General features: G+C 37.0%; 1 protein-coding gene across 13 annotated transcripts in view; it reads left to right on the top strand.

Annotated features, from left to right (window-relative positions):
- The window catches only part of Mia2 (MIA SH3 domain ER export factor 2), a 166,234-nt gene that overhangs the window by 19,914 nt on the left and 127,411 nt on the right, over window positions 1-18,909 (top strand). For 5 of the 13 annotated variants that reach the window (XM_040275088.2, XM_040275089.2, XM_040275087.2 and 2 more), the window contains exons 7-9: window positions 13,430-13,558; window positions 18,002-18,023; window positions 18,144-18,232. In XM_040275088.2, the coding sequence (XP_040131022.2) occupies window positions 13,430-13,558; window positions 18,002-18,023; window positions 18,144-18,232 (240 nt within the window). Of the gene's footprint in view, window positions 1-6,851; window positions 7,006-8,121; window positions 8,258-8,345; window positions 8,541-8,587; window positions 8,675-8,720; window positions 9,034-13,429; window positions 13,559-18,001; window positions 18,024-18,143; window positions 18,233-18,909 lie in introns of those variants that run through there. The other 8 variants (XM_040275090.2, XM_078050189.1, XM_078050190.1 and 5 more) reach the window with 8 other exon arrangements.

Below are 18,909 nucleotides of genomic sequence, written 5' to 3'. Positions count from 1 at the left end.
GCCAATGAGTATGATAATAAAGACAGAGACTAACAATGTTTTCCACCAGGAAGTACTGAAAAACCAGCCTCTACCTCAGAGCAAAGCCCGTCCAAGGAAGGGACATCACCTTTGTCCTTGGAGAAACCCACAGAGCACTCCTAGGCACATTCCCACCCTGCTAAGTTGTTTATCTACAAATAACAGGAGAGATCTGCTGTGCCAGGTGTCCCTGACTCAGTCAGGCTAGGTGGGGATCCATAGCAACCCTCTAGCAGCCACCAATCAGCATGAGACAGGGAAATACCTGGGATGCCAGATGACCCTCCCAGTAGTTTATGGTGGTTGATAACATGTTGGGAAACCATGTAGTTCAGCACTGTATACCCCTCTTGGCTTAAACCAATCAGTTCAAATGAATACCCCTTTTGTACTGACCAATCACTTCTACCCAACTTGTTCCCGCCAGTCAATGTGCTAATCATGTTTTAGAGTTGTTATTTGATTTTCCTGCGGTGTGTGGGTGTGTGATGATTTGCTAAGAGATGCTATGATGTATGTGAAGTCCCTGCCTTCTCCAAAGAATGTGTAAAACTGCTGCAAACCTTGGGCTTGGGTCCTCTCAGCGTCACCAGTTGCTGTGTGTGCACGCGGAGGATCGAGCTAGCTCGCAATTGCTGCTTACATCCATCTTGGTCTCTTGTGGTCTTTTGGGGGTCTCAAATTCGAGCATAATAGTACCAGAGAACCAGGAGCTAAGATATTGCTTCCATGACAAAGTTGGTGAGGACATGGCTTCTATCTGAGCATGTCAATCTTTAAGGATATTTGTCACATTGCCAGAATTGTCAGGTTTACAGATGTCCTTCTCCTTGAGATACAGTTTAATAATTTAATGTCATCTGATCTTGCAAAATCCTTTTACTAGTATGACCTCTGTGTCTAATAGAGAAATCTTTAATTCTGTTACTTAGGGCTGGATAACCATTCTAGCAAACACTAAGCCTACCTGTGTAGGTTAGAAATAGCTCTACTCTGGCAGTTCCTTTTGATAGTTATCAGGCATTCCTGCCTAAGAATCTCTTTTGTAGCCTGCAGTTTACTTATGCATGCCAGGTGAGAGTGCTACTTCAGGAGCCACATCCCCAGCCCCTCATTAACACTTCTTTGGAATGGGCTGTATTCAAATCTGCTGCGGCTGTTCATTAACATTTCTTTTGGGATTAACATTTTTTTGGTGCCTTTATCTAGTATGAGATATCTAGATATCTGTATTTATGTGGGTATGACTCTGTGTCTTCTATTATGTACCATTGGTCTACATGTCTATTTTGGTGCCAATACCATGCCATTTTTGTTACTATAGCTTTGTAGTATAGTTTAAGGTCTGGTATTATGCCTCCTGCTTCACTCTTCTTGCTAAGGATTGCTTTGTCTATTCTGAGTCTCTTATTTTTCCAAATGAATTTCATGGTTGCTTTTTCTATTTCTATAAGGAATGACATTGGGATTTTAATTGGAATCGCACTAAATCTGTATAGCACTTTGCATAGTATGGCCATTTTGATAGTATTAATTTTGCCTATCCAAGAGTATGGGAGATTTTTCCATTTCTATGGTCTTCTTCAAAATCTTTCTTTAGTGTTCTGCAGTTTTCATTATAGAGGTCTTTCACCTTTTTTGTTAAGTTGATTCCCCAATTTTTAAAAAATTTTTTAGTGTTGATGGACCTTTATTTTATTCATTTATTTATATGTGGTGCTGAGAATTGAGGCAAGCGCTCTACCACTGAGCTATAATCCCAGCCTCCAATTTTTTTTTTTTTAGGCTATTGTGAATGGGGTAGTTTTCAGAGGATATCTCTTTCAGAGGATACATCCACAAATGTATAGAAATGCATTTGATTTATAGGTATTGATTTTTTATCCTGCCTACTTTGCTGAATTCATTAATTTTAGAAGTTTTCTGGTGGAGTTTTTTGGATCCTCTAAGTATAGAATTGTGTTGACAGGGGCTGGGGATGTGGCTCAAGCGGTAGCGCGCTTGCCTGGCATGCGTGCGACCCGGGTTCGATCCTCAGCACCACATACCAACAAAGATGTTGTGTCCGCAGAGAACTAAAAAATAAATATTAAAAATTCTCTCTCTCTCTCTCTCCCCTCTCTCACTCTCTCTAAAAAAAAAAAAGAAATGAGTGATAATTAAAAAAAAAAAAATAATTGTGTTGACAGCAAATAATGGTAGTTTGATTTCTTCTTTCCCCATTTGTATCCTTTAATATCCTTCATCTGTCTAATTGCTCTGTCTAGAAGTTCAAGGATTACGTTGAATTGAAGTGGTGAAAGAGGATTTCCTGTATTGTTTCAGTTTTTAGAGGGAATGCTTCCAATTTTTCTTCATTTAGAATGATGTTGGCCTTGGGTTTAGCATAGAATAGCTTTTACAATGTTGAGGTATGTTCCTACTATCCCTAGTTTTTCTAGTGTTTTGCACATGAAAGGGTGCTATATTTTGTCAAAAGCTTTCTCTGCATCAATTGATATAATCATTTGATTCTTATCTTTAAGTCTGCTGAATTACATCTATTGATTTCCGTATATTGAACCAAACTTGCATCCCTGGAATGAATCCCACTTGATCATGGTGCACTATTTTTTTTTTAAAGAGAGAGAGAGAGAGAGAGAGAGAGAGAGAGAGAGAGAGAGAGAGAAAGAGAATTTTAATATTTATTTTTTTTAGTTTTCGGCAGAAACAACATCTTTGTATGTGGTGCTGAGGATCGAACCCAGGCCGCACGCATGCCAGGAGAGCGCGCTACCGCTTGAGCCACATCCCCAGCCCGGTGCACTATTTTTTAAAATATGTTTTTGTATGCAATTTGCCAGAATTTTATTGATATTTTTTGTGTCGATGTTCATCAGGGATATTGGTCTGAAATTTTCTTTCCTTTATGTGTCTCTGCCAGGTTTTGGTATCAGGATGATACTGGCTTCGTAGAATGAGTTTGGAAGTGTTCCTTCCTTTTCTATTTCATGGAATAATTTGAAGAGTATTGGTATTAGTTCTTCCTTGTAGGTCTTGTAGAACTCACCTATGAATCCTGGTCCTGGGCTTTTCTTGGTTGGAAGGCTTTTGATGGCATCTTCTATTTCTTTGCTTGAAATTGATCTGTTTAAATTGCATATATCCTCTTGATTCAGTTTGGGTTGATCATATGCCTTTAGACATTTGTCAGTGTCTTCAAGGTTTTCTATTTTACTGGGTATAAAGTTTTAAAATAGTTTCTGTCTTCTGTATTTCAATCATGTCTGTTGTGATATTTCCTTTTTCATCACAAATTTTAGTAATTTGAATTTTATACCTCCTTCTTTTCATTAGAGTGGCTAAAGATTTGTCAATTTTATTTATTTTTTCAAAGAACCAGCTTTATATTTTGTTAATATTTTCAACTGTTTCTTTAGTTTCAATTTGAAATATGTTTTAGTGAATCTTTCTTATATAAACTTTATATAATGTCTATTTTCCCATAAAATATTACATGTAAGAGTCCTCTTTATTTAATGGTTTTGTTGCAAAGATGTTGTTAAGGATTTTAAAAAATCATTTCTTAAGCTTTGCTGATCTTGACTTTTTTTCCTCCCTTTCTATTTTTCAAATTATGGGAAATTACACTAAATGAGTTAAATCAGAAACAGTACTAACTAAAAATAATTTTAAGCACATTATTATTATCCAAATGATAGTTGTGACCTCCAAATGTTATAAAATGAGAGTATAAAAGCAACTAATATCTTAAAATTTCACCAACCTTTAACTAATATCTCAAATTCTGTTCCTTTTTTTATTACAAATCTTAGTATTGCATATAATTTAGGAAGCATTTTTATCATCTCATTTATAAGAAGAAATTTAACAGTGGTTGTGTTCAAAGAATTCATTCTAGTTAGAGGACACAGATAAGGAAAGCAATAATACAGTGTTGTAATAGCCATAGTGTGCTATCTAATTATTTACCTACCTGCCTACCTACCTAGTAGATTGATAGGGATTAGTAGGTAGAGAAGGTAGGAAGGAGGAGACTAGGAAGGTATTCAGAATTGATCATTTGAGCTGATCTTGAATGAAGAGTAGAGTTAGCCAAATCTGAAAGGATGGGCATTCTAGGTTGAGAAGGAGTATTATTTGGGGAGTGGGGATATCGGGGATTGAACTCAGGGGCATGGGACTACTGAGCCACATCCCTAGCCCTATTTTAAATTTTATTTAGAGTCTATTCTCAATGAATTGCTTAGTGCCTCACTTTTTGTTGGGGCCAGCTTTGAACTCACAATCTTCGTGCCTCAGCCTCTGGAGCCGCTGGGGATTACAAACGTGTGCCACCACACCCAGCTGAGAAGGAGTATTTTTAAAAGTTCAGAAGTGAGAGAGAACATGGCTCCCACTATCCACCAATCCCTCTTCAATACTCTGGGGACTGGACTCAGGAATGCCTTATTACCTAGCTATATCCTCAGCCCTTATTATTTTTTTATTTTTGAGACAGGGTCTTGCTAAATTGCCAAGGTTGGCCTGAAATTTATGATCCTTCTGCTTCAGCCTCCTGAGTAGCTGTGATTATGGTGTGCACCAGAAGCTGAGCATGACAATTTTGAGAACTATAAGCAATGCAGTCTGACTGAGCATAGGGTGAGGCTGAAAATTTATATAGGGATAAAGTCAAGAGTACTTAAAAAATTTTTTTTTAAAAACAGTATCCTGGATTAACGTCGGGGTTACTGAATTATGTCCCCAGGCTTTTTTATTTTCTGAGACAGGATCTTGCTAAGTTGCTCAGGCTATCCTTGAACTTTCTATTTTCCTGCCTCACCCTCCTGAATAACTGGGATTCAGGAGGCATGAATATATATAGGCATGAACCACCATAATGAGCTCAAAAATAGCTTTCCGGGCTGGGGATGTGGCTCAAGCGGTAGCGCACTTGCCTGGCATGCGTGTGGCCTGGGTTGGATCCTCAGCACCACATGCAAAACAAAGATGTGTCTGTGGAGAACTAAAAAATAAATATTAAAATTCTCTCTCTCTCTCTCCTCTCTTTAAAAAAATAGCTTTACATGTCATAACAGAAATTCAATTCTATCCCTGTTTTTTTAAAAATTTTTTTAATTAATTAATTATTTATTTTTAAATTATTTTTTAGGTGTAGATGGACACAACACAATACCTATATTTTTATGTAGTGCTGAGGATCAAAGCCGGGTCCCGCCCATGCTAGGTGAGCGCTCTATCGCTGAGCCAAAATCCCAGCCCCTGTTTTTTATTTTTTAAATCCCAATTTGTAATGCTGGCAAATATTTGAAGAAAGAAAATAACATACAAAACAGACTAAATATTCTGTGAATTGTATTTGGCTCACTAGCCACATTTTTATACCGTGGCCTGTTCTTATAGAGCAATAAAGCTCAAGCAGCACTGCTTACTTATGTAGATATGTACTCTTCCTACATTTATTTCAACTGTTTGGCTTCCATATGGCTTTATGTTTATAATATTTTTTTCCTTTTTTAAAATATTTTTTTAAGAGAGAGAGAATTTTTTTTTTTAATATCGATTTTTTAGTTTTCAGCGGACACAACATCTTTGACAGTATGTGGTGCTGAGGATCCAACCCAGGCCGCACGCATGCCAGGCGAGCGCTAAGGCTTGAGCCACATTCCCAGCCCTAAATTTATAATCTTTACACTAAATCTACTGAAGAGTTCCTGTCAGATCTAGAAATCTAACAATCTGAATGCATCTATTAAGCAACCATAATATAGATTTGAATAGCTGCAGTAAGTGGAAAATTTGAGTTATTTTTCAGTTAAATTTAAGTGAAAGGGTTCTTTTCTTCTTGCCTAAATGTTTACGCAAATTGTTTTAATTTGCTGGTAGTTTCAGGTAGATTTTGTATAGAACATACTTTCTTTGTATTGTTCAGGTAATAGCAATAAACACTACTTTTTACCTTTATTTTATAAATGAGGAACCTATGAGAGTTCTAACATTTATGTACTCCTAAATAACAATCTTCACTTATAGTTAAAAGAAACAATGGAAATGACCTAGCTCTTGTTCAACAGGTAGCTTCTGATTCACTCTTCTTAAAAAAACTCTTACATCACTAGTACAGAGAATGACAAGGTGGATCAACAATTTTGATTTTCTTCCAAAGGCCTAGATCTTATGTCCTGTGACACTGCCTGTTTTATTAAGAGGGAGTAACTAGCACTTACAGCATTGTCAGGGCCGCTCATCAGGGGAATGGGTTTCCAAATTTGTGGAGGAAGTTACTGGTAAGTATGTTTCCAGTGGTTTTGGATACTTCCTAGTAGGTGTTACACACATTAAATATTTGTTGCCCATTTCCTTTAATGCAGGTCATATATAAGCCCATAGCTACTTATGGAGAACAATTTTTTTTTTTTAAAGAGAGAATGAGAGAGGAGAGAGAGAGAGAGAATTTTTTTTAATATTTATTTTTTAGTTCTCGGCGGACACAACATCTTTGTTGGTATGTGGTGCTGAGGATCGAACCCGGGCCACACGCATGCCAGGCGAGCGCGCTACTGCTTGAGCCACATCCCCAGCCCCTGGAGAACAATTTTTGAATATCTTTTACATGATAGAAAATATATACCCTTCATAAATAGACTATAGAATTTAGTTCTTAGTAAAATTAGAATTTTTCTTTCAAATTGTAGGTTTTAAGATGGTAATAATATGTGATATTTAAGAAAAAAAGAGTATATGCTGTGAGGTCCATTAAATTGAATTACAGGTTGGTAGTCACAACTCCACCTATAGCACCCCTTTACCACACAAGTGTCAAAACAGGATCGGTCAGTGTGGAAACAGAAGGGTACAGGATGTATTAGAATCTGAAATCTTTCTCCAGGATATGAGGTGCTTAGAAGAACTTTATTTACATCTAAGGTTATCTTAACATGAGCCATTTAAGGAATGGAATTGAATGATCTTGAGGAAGAGGTAAGTTAAACATACAGAAAAGAAATTGGGTTTGGAATTCTGTATTGAGTTTGCTAAGATTTACGTGTTTTTGCTTTGGAAGAAGATTAGATTTTTTTTTTTGTATTTTTTTAGAATTTTACTTACTCTTTTGTCCCTAGTCTGTTTTTACTATTTGGAATGGTTAATTATTGAAAATTGGAAATGGGCACAGACTAATTTAGGGAGCACAAAGGGATTATTATTATCTATAAGTCCTTAAAGTTGGAAATGTTCTGGAGCCTCTGAAAATGTCCAGACTCATTAAAGAATTTTAATGGAGTAATACAATGTTCTAATTGAGAAATACATTGTTCTAAGAGTCTTTGAAATTCTGAAGATAAATTTATATGATGTTTCTGTTCTGACTAGCTACTCACATAATTTAATTTCAATACACACTACACAACATGTATGGAAGGTTTGTAACACCTTAAAAATAATTATTAAGCAATTTCTGCTACTCTCTAATACTAGAAGTTCTTGAAACTCCCCAGGATGATGTCGGAAAGGAGAGAAAGAACAATTTGAGTTCTGGAAAACTAGGCCACATTTTAGTTCTTGAAAATCACATTCAGTTAACTTTGACTTTTTTTTTTTTTTTAATTTCTACAAGAGTTTACACTGGGAAGTTTTACTAAGGTTCTAAGATTTTGTTCATCTATTGTGTTTTCTTGGGAGATTTGTTCAGGTAGAAGTATCTGCTCCTTTTTCAGTTGCTTCCCTGCAGACTTGAGTTAGGCAGAATTTGATGATTATACTGGTATGGAGACCTATGTATTAGAAATGGGTCATCCTTTACATCTATTAACCTAAATTGCCTACTACAAACAAATCCATCTCTGGGCACTTTATTCAACCTCCCTAAAAATAGGATCCTAAATTTAGAGGGCAAGTTGCTACTTTTAGCTCTTCTACTCAGATGAAAACAACATGTCTTGGGCCAAAGTCTACACGGGTTGGATTTAGTCAGATCCATCTGCCAGCGCCTAGATCACTGAGAGAAGTGACAAACCCCTGGCACCCTCCATAGGGCAAAGGAGAGCCTATAGATGTTTTCTTGTGTAGGAGAGGTTAAACCCAGATCAGACCACTGCTGACCCGAGACGCTTTCCTGCCCAAAGTCCAAAGTCCAGACACGGTTGGCAGTGCACCCTGGCCGAGTACTGCAGGCCATTTTCTGACAGGAATGCAGGAGGCGGCGGGTTTCCTTGGGCCAGCTGGGTCCCCCGGGGTACGACGCCTTAAGGGCTGGTGTGGGGTGCAGATGGCTCTAGTGGAGGAGAGGACTGGGGTTGGAGTTGGGGCTGGGGCTGGCCCCGGACCCTGTGTCGAGGGGGCGCGCCGCGCTCACGCCGGGCTGAGCCAAAAGCCTCTGAGAGAGGTTGCCGCCACAGCAACTGAAGCCAGAGCCCTGCCACAGCCCTGGTCTTCAGGCCTGTGCGGCCCGCACCCCAGCGCAGAGCCTGAGATCGAATCCCAGATCCCTTGACTTCCAAGGCCCTTGGCTTCCCCAGGTAAAGCGCCGGTCCCTTTAAGAGCTAACTACCAGGACACGTCTACCAACATCGCGCGAGGAAGAAGGGGAAGTTTACCGCGGTCCGCGCCTCCCCGCCTCTCCGCTGCAGCCTGGCCGAAACCAAACTGAGGGGTGGGTGGCGTGTCGAGGAGGCGCCGTGGGCTTTAGTGGGACGGGCTTGAACCTGCTCTGTTTCAGAATGCACGGCTTAGCGAAGGGGTCCAGGCTCCCCCCGCAGGCAGCGTGAGCGCACGAGGCCTGTGGGATCCCGTGCCCGCGGCTCCCCCCCGCAGCCGTCTCGCAGTGGTCTGCTCCGTCGCCGGGTGCAGGTTCGGGTTCCGGACCGAACGCCGAGTGTCCGCCGCCTCTTTTGGCGTGTCTGGGCAGGCCGTCGTTGCGGCGGCAACAGCCAAAGCAACGTTGGCGTGATGGAGGGGCCCAGGGCTGCCCCTCAGCGGTACTGGAGGCTGGTCCTAGAAGAAGTACGCAGGGTGAGTCGGCGCCACCGGGGTTACGTGGCCCTGGCGTAGCGGGGCCGCCAGTGAGCGCAGCCCCTGACTTTGGCGTTGGGGTTAGCGCCTCGCTTGTCAGGGGTTCTGAAGCCAGATCTATCCTGCCGCCGGCGGTAGTCAGGTCAGGGTGCTTGGAAGGGTTTTGTGTAGTAGCAGGGGACCTGGAGATCAGGAAGGTGACGAACGCATTCGCCCTGCTGGACTTTGCAAAGGGGTAGTTACCGTTAACCCCTACTCCCCAAATGAATTAGCTGTTTCGTTTTGTTATTTGTTTTGAATAGGGATTATTGACACGTGATTCTTCCGACTGTGAGAACCTTGGGGAACGATCCTCTGAAATGAGTTTTATATTTAGTGATGAAACTTCTCGTTGTCTTGCGCGGGAGTTGGGATTCTAATTCTGCGGTTTTTCAATATAGAATGCCCGTTTGAGGTGCTTTGCCATAAAGCGAGATTGTTTTTTGCTTGTCTGTGTCTTAACGTAAAAGGTCTAGGCATAGTAAATTCTCAGTTAAAATTCACTTTTTTTCAGGTTCACTTTGTAATCAGGTTGCAGAGATTTTTCTCCTTAAGTGTCCGTAAGTGTTTTTGTTGTCATGTTCAGGAGCATTTATGTCGCTCTGTTTCAAAAAAACTGCATTACGTTTTATATATATATATATATATATATATATATATATATATATATATATATATGTGTGTGTGTGTGTGTATATATATATATATATATATTTATTGTAGTTGGATACAATACCTTTATTTTTATTTATTTTTATGTGATGCTGAGGATCGAACCTAGGCATGTGCTAGGCAAGTGCTAGGCATGTGCTAGGCAAGCGCTCAACCCTGAGCCAAAACCCCAGCCCCTTAAAAAAGACAAAAGTCTTTTAAAAAATAAAATCTTGAGGCAATTATGATTGTTTTCTTCCTATGTGAATTAAAAGTATTGTTGCCATGCTTTTCGTTCATTTATTCAACCTTAGTGTATCTAGCATACACTCATGAATGACAAGGTCAGCTCTATGGAGGTTCTAAATGGACTAATACTTCTGGTCCTTAGCAACATACTGTCTGTTAAAGGAGAGAAGACAAAAAAATTAGTCCAAAGTAGAAACTGATGAAGTGCTTACTGAAGCGTACATACAAAGTGAGGGGTTGGAAAGATAACATTTTCTTAATTGGTTAGTAAAGTCTTTCCAGGCTGTGCAAATAGTTAAAGTAGAGGAGGCATAAAACAGCCAGGTGTGTGCAGAGAAGTAGGACCTGTATTACTTAGAGTATAAAGTGGACTCAGGGCATGATGTGCAATGATGCTTACTGAAAATAAGTAGGTTCCAAGTGCTACTGTAAGGTGCTGGAGAGCTGTTGAGGGCTTTTCAGTGTTTCGACTTTACATAGCTTCCTGATAGTAGCATGTAGGTTAGATGTCAGTGAAATAAAACTCAAAACAGGCTTTAAGGGAGAAGTGACAATGGTAGGGATAAGAGAACAGGGTACTGAATGTGGAGATATTTAGAAGCTAAAAGTTAAAATGGTTATGGATTATATGGTTACTAATTAGATTTGATTGTAGATGGAAAGAGAGAAGAAACCTAAAATGACTCCTAGGTTTTTGGCTATGGCAGTTTAACTCATTTACTAAGATGGGGTTTATAAGGAAGTTTTGGAGGAGAGATAATTTTCAGATTGTACATATTTCTCTTTCTTCACTAAGAACAACAATAATCAATACTTTTTTTTTTTTTTTTTTTTTTTTTAACAAGACTCCAATAGAGAGAGACATGGAAAGAGGCTGTCAGGTTCTGCAGGATTTTCTTCTCTGATGATCATCTCCCCCCCCCCCCCTGGGATTGAACTCAGTGGTACTTAACCAGTAAGCCACATCCCTAGCCCTTTTTATGTTTTATTTTGAGACAGGGTCTTGCTAAGTTGCTCAGTGCCTCCCTAATTTGCAGAGGCTGGCTTTGAACTCAAAATCCTCCTGCCTCAGTTTCCCAAGTCACTGGGATTACAGGTTTTTGCCACCACACTCAGCCATCCATATGATTTTTTTTTTTTTTTTTTGCTAAATGATACAACTCTTACCACACTGGCCTGGGTGTTAGGAAGTCACAACATTGCTTTGATTTTAATTTTCTTTCTAGTTTTTTTAAAGCATTATTTTTTGGGAAGTGGGAGGTACTGGGGATTTAACCCAGGGACAATTTACCATTGAGCTACATCCTTTTTATTTTTTATCTTGAGACAGAGTCTCACTAAGTTGCTTAGAGCCTTGCTAAATCACTGAGGCTGGCTTGAACTTGTGATCCTCTTGCCTCAGCTTCCTGAGTTGATGGGATTATAGACATGTGCATGGCACATTTGACTTTGAGCAACTGTTAAACTGTATTCCACAGAGGCTACATCTTTTTACATCCCCATGAGCAGTTTGAGTTCCAATTTTCTGTACTCTTAACATTTTTATGTGTGTGTGTTTAAATAGCTACTCTGGGGAGTATACAGTGGTATCTTGTGGCTTTGATTTGCATTCCCTAATAAATAATGACATTGAACATCTTTACATGTGCTTATTGGCTATTTGTATATATTTTCTTTGGAGAAATATCTATCTTTAGTCTATTTAAACAAATGATTTGTGTTTTTATTAAGTCATAAGAGTTCTTTTTTTTTTTAAAGAGAGAACTTTTTAATATTTTATTTTTAAGTTTTTGGCGGACACAACATCTTTGTTTGTATGTGGTGCTGAGGATCGAACCCGGGCCGCACACATGCCAGGCAAGCGCGCTACTGCTTGAGCCACATCCCCAGTCCTTTTTTTTTTTTAATATATTTATTTATGTATGTATCTTTTTAGTTTTAGGTGAATACATTAGTTTTTTGTTTTTTTTTTTAATGTGGTACCAAGGATCAAACCCAGTGCCTCATGCATGCTAGGCGAGCACTCTACCACTGAGCCACCACCCCAGCCCCAAGTCATAAGAGTTCTTTTAAATTTTTTTTTATTTTTAAAATTCTTTTTTAGTCATACATGACAGCAGAATGTATTTTGACATATAATACATACATGGAAGAGTTCTTTATTTATTTAGGTACTAGTCCCTTCTCAGATACATGATTTGCAAATATTTTCTCTTATTCTGTGTATTGTCTTTTCTTGATGGTATTCTTTGAAGCACTATAATTTTAAATTTTGATTAAGTTCAACTTGTTTATTTTTTCTTTGATTGCTTGTGTTTTGGTGTTTGGTTTCTAAGAAACCATTGCTTAAAACAAGTCACAAAGATTAACACCTATGCTTCCTTTGAAGAGTTTTAGCTTTCACATTAAGATCTTTGATCCATTTTGAATTAATTTTTTATGTATAAAGTCTGAGTCCAGATTCATTCCTTGGAGTTTGAATATTGATTTATCCTAGTATGATTTGTTGAAAGGACTGTTCTTTCCACATTGATATGTTTTGATATTGCTATTGAAAATAATTGGCTGTGAATTTAAGGGTTTATTTCTGTACTCTAATTTCTGTTCCTTTGGTCTATGTATTACATAGTTATGTTATTATATTGTCTTTTAAAATTTTTCTGACATCATCTTAATTATTATAGTTTTGTAATACATTTTTGGAGTAGGGAAGTATGAGTCTGCCAATATTATTTTTCTTTATCAGTATTATTTTGGATGTTTGGGGTTTCTTGCATTGCTAAATGAATTTTATGATCAGCTGGTCCATTTCTGCAAAAAAAAGGATGTTGGAGTTTTCATAGGGATTGCTTTAAATCTGTAAATCACTTTGGGAAGTATTGCTGTCTTTGACATAAAGTCTTCCAGTCCACAGAGAGAGGGTATTATTCCATTATTTAGATCTCAGTTTCTTTCAACAATGCTTTGTAGTTTTCAATGTGAGCTTCTTTTGTTGAATTTAGTTCTAATATCTTATTATTTTGGATGCTACTGAAAATAAAGTGCTTTTTTAAACTTGCATGTTCAGCTTGTGGAATCCAGCGTATTCACCAGGTAAAACCTAAGCTGGATGAAATGAGGGAAGGAACATCTGAATCTGAGTCATTCAACTTCTTTCTTTGCCTTTCCAGCTGCTATTTCTCATCCTTGAAAGATCTGAGGCATTTCTGTTGCACTCCAGTTTGAAAATCTTTGCATCTCACTATGATGCTTTTCTTCATCACTTGGTGATAATGTTTGAAAGTTGCCAGAAAAATGTTTTTGGATGTCTTCTGTTTGGTGTTACTCTGGCAGCCCATTTTGTGAAAAGGATATTAATAGAGTTGAACACATGCATTTGAACCTATATTCATAATCAATAATAATTGTCAAAAATGCAGGTTTATGGACTTAATTTTTTTTTTTTTTTGTCTTGAAGGTTGTGGAAACATTGCCTGAAGATATGAGACCAGGCCCTAATCCTTATGGCCTTCCGTGGGAGTTGGTGATATATGCAGCTATTGGATTTTTAGCTATTCTCTTGTTTTTGTGGAGAAGTTTTAAATCTGTAAGTAAGCAGTATATACTAAGAGAAAACGTTCATTCTGACTAGAGTCTGAACAAGTAGTATGAGAAACATTTGCTTTTTAAGTAAACAGGCTACTGTAGTTTGGTGGTAACACATGTTAATGTGTGGCTAACAGAAACTATGTATTCAGAGGAACTTTTTTTTGTATAAAAATTTTATTTTGTTTATTTAAAAAAAAACATTTATTTTTTTTAGTTGTAGGTGGACACAATGCCTTTATTTTATTTTTATGTGGTGCTGAGGATCGAACCCAGTGCCTCACACATGCTAGGCAAGTCCTCTACCTCTGAGCCACAACCCCAGCCTCATGTATAAAAATTTTAAAGAATTTCTTTATAGAAGTATTATACACTAATATTAAACCCCTACCTTTATTTATTTATTCTTTTTCTCTCCCCACCTTCTCCAATATCTGTGAATGTATCATTTAACTTGGAATAAAAAACATTGTCGGGCTGGGGATGTGGCTCAAGTGTTAGCGTGCTTGCTTGGCATGCGTGTGGCCCGGGTTCGATCCTCAACACCACATACAAACAAAGATGTTGTGTCCGCCGCAAACTGAAAAATAAATATTAAAATTTCTCTCTCTCTCTGTCTTTAAAAAACAAAAACAAAACATTGTCATTTACATTTAGGTAATCCTGCCTCATTTCACTCCCTGCCTTTAAAAATTTTGGGGACATCATATTATATCCTTTAAAAGTATAGATTATAATTTTACTTGATATCATGCCATATGTCATCTTTTGAGCTTTGTTTTTGACCTTATGTTGTTAAAATACATCCATATTTTGAATGTTAAGATTCATCATACCATGCTGCGTGCAGTGGTGCATGCCTGTATTCCCAGCAACTCCAGAGTCTGAGGCAGAAGGATTGAAGTTCATGGCCAGCCTCAGCAACTTAGTGAGACCCTGTCTCAAAATTCAAAGGGCTGGGGATGTAGCTCAGTGGTAAGTGCTCCTGGTTTCCATCCCCAGTACAAAAAAAAAAAAAAAAAAAAAAAGATTCACTATTATTTACTATTTCTGTAGAATATCACATTATAAAAAATATATTATAGTTTTGGGCTGGGGTTGTGGCTTAACGGTAGAGCGCTTGCCTAGCATGTGTGAGGCCCTGTGTGAGGCCCTGGGTTCGACCCTCAGCACCACATAAAAATAAAAAAAGGTATTGTGTACAACTATAACTAAGAAATAAATATTAAAAAAATATATACATATATATATTATAGTTTTATCTGTACTTTTATGGCCCTGGACATTTGGGTTATTTCCCAGGCTTTTTCTATTATAAACAGTACTGCTGTGTTTATTATTAATTCACATCTCTTGTTATATATTTGTAAGAGTTTTCTTGGGAATATATGTAAGTGTGAGATTATTAGATTATAAAGCATATGGAAGTTTTACTTTTAAAAGGTAATGTCAAATTCTTTTCTACATTATCTGTATTGCTTTATACTTCTCCCAGCGCTATATAAGAAACCCTACAGATCCATTTGATCCATGTTCTCTCCAACACTTACTGTTGTAGTTCTTGATTTTTATCATTTGAGTGGCTATAAAATGGATCTTATCATGGCCTTGATTTGAATTTCCTCACGATCTCTTCCAGTACATTTATTAGCCATATATATTTGTTGTTCTTGAAAATCTTTGTCTTTTGCCAAGATTTTTTTGAGTAGTTTATTTTTTCCTATTTCATTATATAGTGGTCTTTTTTTTTTTTTTAAGTTTGTTTTTGGTTATTTACTCACATGTGCCTGTAACAAAGCAGGAATAACTGTTGTGTATCTTTATTTACTTATTTGTGGTGCTAGGGATTGAACCTAGGGCTTCTTGAATGTCAGGCAGACACTCTACTACTGAGCCACATCCCCAGCCTTCATTATATATTTTTGTTGCTATCTTTATTATGTGTATTGCAAATGTCCCAGTATGAAATATCTTTTCCTTTTCTTTTAATTTTTTTATGATATACAGAAATTCTCACTTTTGAATGTGAGAAAATTCTCACATTCTCAGTTTTGCTTTTAATACTGAAATCCTTGATCTATCTTTTTTTTGTTTGTTTGTTTGGGGGTACCGGGGATTGAACTCAGGGGCACTTGGCTACTGAGCCACATCCCTATCCCTATTTTGTGATTTTTACTTAGAGACAGGATCTCACTGAGTTGCTTTGCACCTTGCTTTTGCTGAGGCTGAGGCTAGCTTTGAACTTGAAATCCTCCTGCCTCAGTGTTCTGAGCTACTAGGATTACAGGCATACTCATACTCCACTGCGCCTGGCCCTTGATCTGTCTTGAATTATTTTTTTAGGTTAGGGATTCAGTATGTCTGGTTCCACATATTAAAATTCATGTATATGAGAATCTTTAATGCATTCTATTCCATTGAATATTGTTGAAAGTAGATGCATGTACATCATTGTTTCCACACATTAGATTACGAGTGTTAATTGACTGATTGTATTGTTCATGAATTACATTTTTTTGTTTTTCTTTGTTTCCTACATTAATCAAAAATGAAGAAAAGTGTACTGCATTCCATTGTTATGATGGATTTATCACGTTCTGTTTTTCCGTTCATTCTTGTTTTGCATATTTTGAGGATATTTTGTTAGGTGTATACATGTTTAGAATTACTGTATCTTCTTAGTAAATTGAAACCTGGCAGTATCTAGTGACCTTCTATCACTCTAATGATACTTTTAAGACCTCTTATATTCAATGTTAAGAGAGCCATACTAACTTTGAGTGATAGTTGATATCTTTTCTCATCCTCATATTTTTCAGCCTTTCCATGGTCTCTATTTAATGTGTATTTTGTATATATATATTATTTAATCCTCTTTTTCACTGTTGAGTGTAGTTTATGTACACATATTATGATTATTGATTATGGATGCATTTGGAATTTCTTCCAGTTTAATTTATTAATGTGTTCTACTTTTTTTTTTTTTTTTTTTTAAAGAGAGAGTGAGAGAGGAGAGAGAGAGAGAGAGACAGAATTTTAATGTTTTATTGTTTAGTTCTCGGCGGACACAACATCTTTGTTGGTATGTGGTGCTGAGGATCGAACCCGGGCCGCACGCATGCCAGGCGAGCGCGCTACCGCTTGAGCCACATCCCCAGCCCTGTTCTACTTTTTGTATGTTTCTTTTAAATTCTTTTCACTTTGATATGTAGATCTTTCTGCCTGGAAGACAAGAACCTCAGCACATTCTTATACCCAGGGTGTCCTTTTTTACTTTCCAATCTTTATCAGATTGATATAATCTATGTTTTTATCCTGGATTTATAAGCAGTATCTCTCTCTCTCTCTCTCTGTCTGTCTGTCTGTCTGTCTCTCTCTCTCTCTCTCTCTCTCTCTCTCTCTCTTTCTCTCTCTCCCTCCCTCCCCATTTTTTGTTTTCAACTTTTTATTCACCTCTTTTCCATGATCAAGACAATGACAGATATTATAGTATATGATTACTGTTAATTGACATATTTTTTGCTGGGTCTTCTAGAAATAATTTTTGTCATCTTTGAACACTTCTTTCAAGATGTGTTTTAATGTCTTTCTTTTTTTTTTTTTTTTCTGGTACTGGGGATTTAACCCAGGGGCAATTTACTACTGAGCTACATCCCCAGCCCTTTCTATTTATTATTTGGGACAGTATCTCACTAAGTTACTTAGGGCCTCACTAAGTTGCTGAGGCTGGTTTTGAACTTTCAATTCTCCTGCCTCAGCCTCTCAAGCTGCTGGGATTATAGGGCAGGCACCATTGTGCCCGGCCTGACTTCATATTTCTTAACTTCCATTTTTCTATTTTTTTATGGGATTCTGTTACTTTACTTTTTTTTTAAATTGTAGGTGGACAAGAATACCTTTTTATTTATTTATTTATTCTTTATGTGGTACTGAAGATTGAACCCAGTGCTTCACATGTGTTAGGTGAGCACTCCATCACTGAGCTATAACCCCAGTCTTGGGATTCGGTTACCTTTTGAGAAGGTTCTTCAATCTGATGTTTCATTCCCTAATTTCTTCATCTGTATCCATTCTGCCAAACCTTGTCTTTTAAATTGGCTCGTTTCATTTCATGTCTATACATGTTCTGTAGGTGACCTAAGTTCCTTTTTGTCTTTTCTACTTGGTTATGTTACCTCAGCCCTAAGAGTGCTGCTTTCTCATTATTCAAGAGAGAAAAAGCTTTTTCCAAAAGAAAAAAAAAAAATTGGTTTGTGGTTTCTTTAATTAATTTTATTTTGTAGCATTTTTTTTTCCCATTGGAAGTAGAACTCTTTTAGCTAACTCATGTTTATAGTAAGGCAAGAAAACTGTTATTTTTAAGTTGGTAGTAGAAATTAAATATATTAGATTTACTTGAATGTATGCTTGTTTTAATGTGATTTTTGTTAAAAATTTGTTTCAGGTTAGAAGCCGGCTTTACATAGGTAAGCTAATTTTTCTATTTTAGATCCCATCATTTGTTGAGTATAATTTAAAAACTTATAATAAATAATTCATTCATAATAATATTGACCTTTATTTTTTTGTTTTTTTTTTTTTTAAAGGAAGAGAAAAAAAGCTTGCTCTAAAACTTTCTGGACTAATTAAAGAAAAATGTGAACTACTTGAAAAAGTTAGCCTTGTTCAAAAAGAGGTAAGACATTTTTGGAAAATAACATTTATGTTAGAGTCATAGTACTGACTTTCTTTTTTGATACTGGGGACTGAACTTAGGGGTGCTTTACTGTTGAACCATATCCTTAGTCCTTTTTATTTTGAGACAGGTTCTTGATAATTTGCTGGCTTTGAACTTGCAATCCTCCTGCTTCAGCCTACTAAATCACTGGGATTATAGGCATGTGCCACTCATGAAGCTTTCTGTTTTTCAGTGTATTTACTTCTATGTAAATTTAAGATTAGTAATGCTCTATTTGCAAAGTATGAGAATTCTGTTGTTCCTCAACTTTAGTGCTTAACCCATCATATTAATTTTGGCCATTATATTAGGTGTGTAGTGTTTTCTTATTGTTGATTGAATTTGTATTTCTCTGCCTAATGAGAGAGAGTGCATTTTTATATATATATATATTTTTTTTGGCCATTTTGATATTCTTTTTGTGAATTTGTCTTCAGGTCTTTTTCATGTTTTAAAAGGAATTGTTGTCTTTATCCTTTTTTTTTATGTAGGAGTTTTTCTATATCTCAGATACAAGTTCTTTGTTAGATATATGAACTGCAAATATCTTCTTCCACTCTCGCTTACCTTATTTCAAATGTGCCTTGGAAAGCAGAAATTCTTAATTAGTATAAACTAATTTGTCGGTTATTTAT

Source organism: Ictidomys tridecemlineatus, chromosome 5 (genome assembly GCF_052094955.1).
Source record: "Ictidomys tridecemlineatus isolate mIctTri1 chromosome 5, mIctTri1.hap1, whole genome shotgun sequence".
NCBI classification, from domain to species: domain Eukaryota; kingdom Metazoa; phylum Chordata; class Mammalia; order Rodentia; family Sciuridae; genus Ictidomys; species Ictidomys tridecemlineatus.
This window is presented reverse-complemented; position numbering and strand designations above follow the sequence as displayed.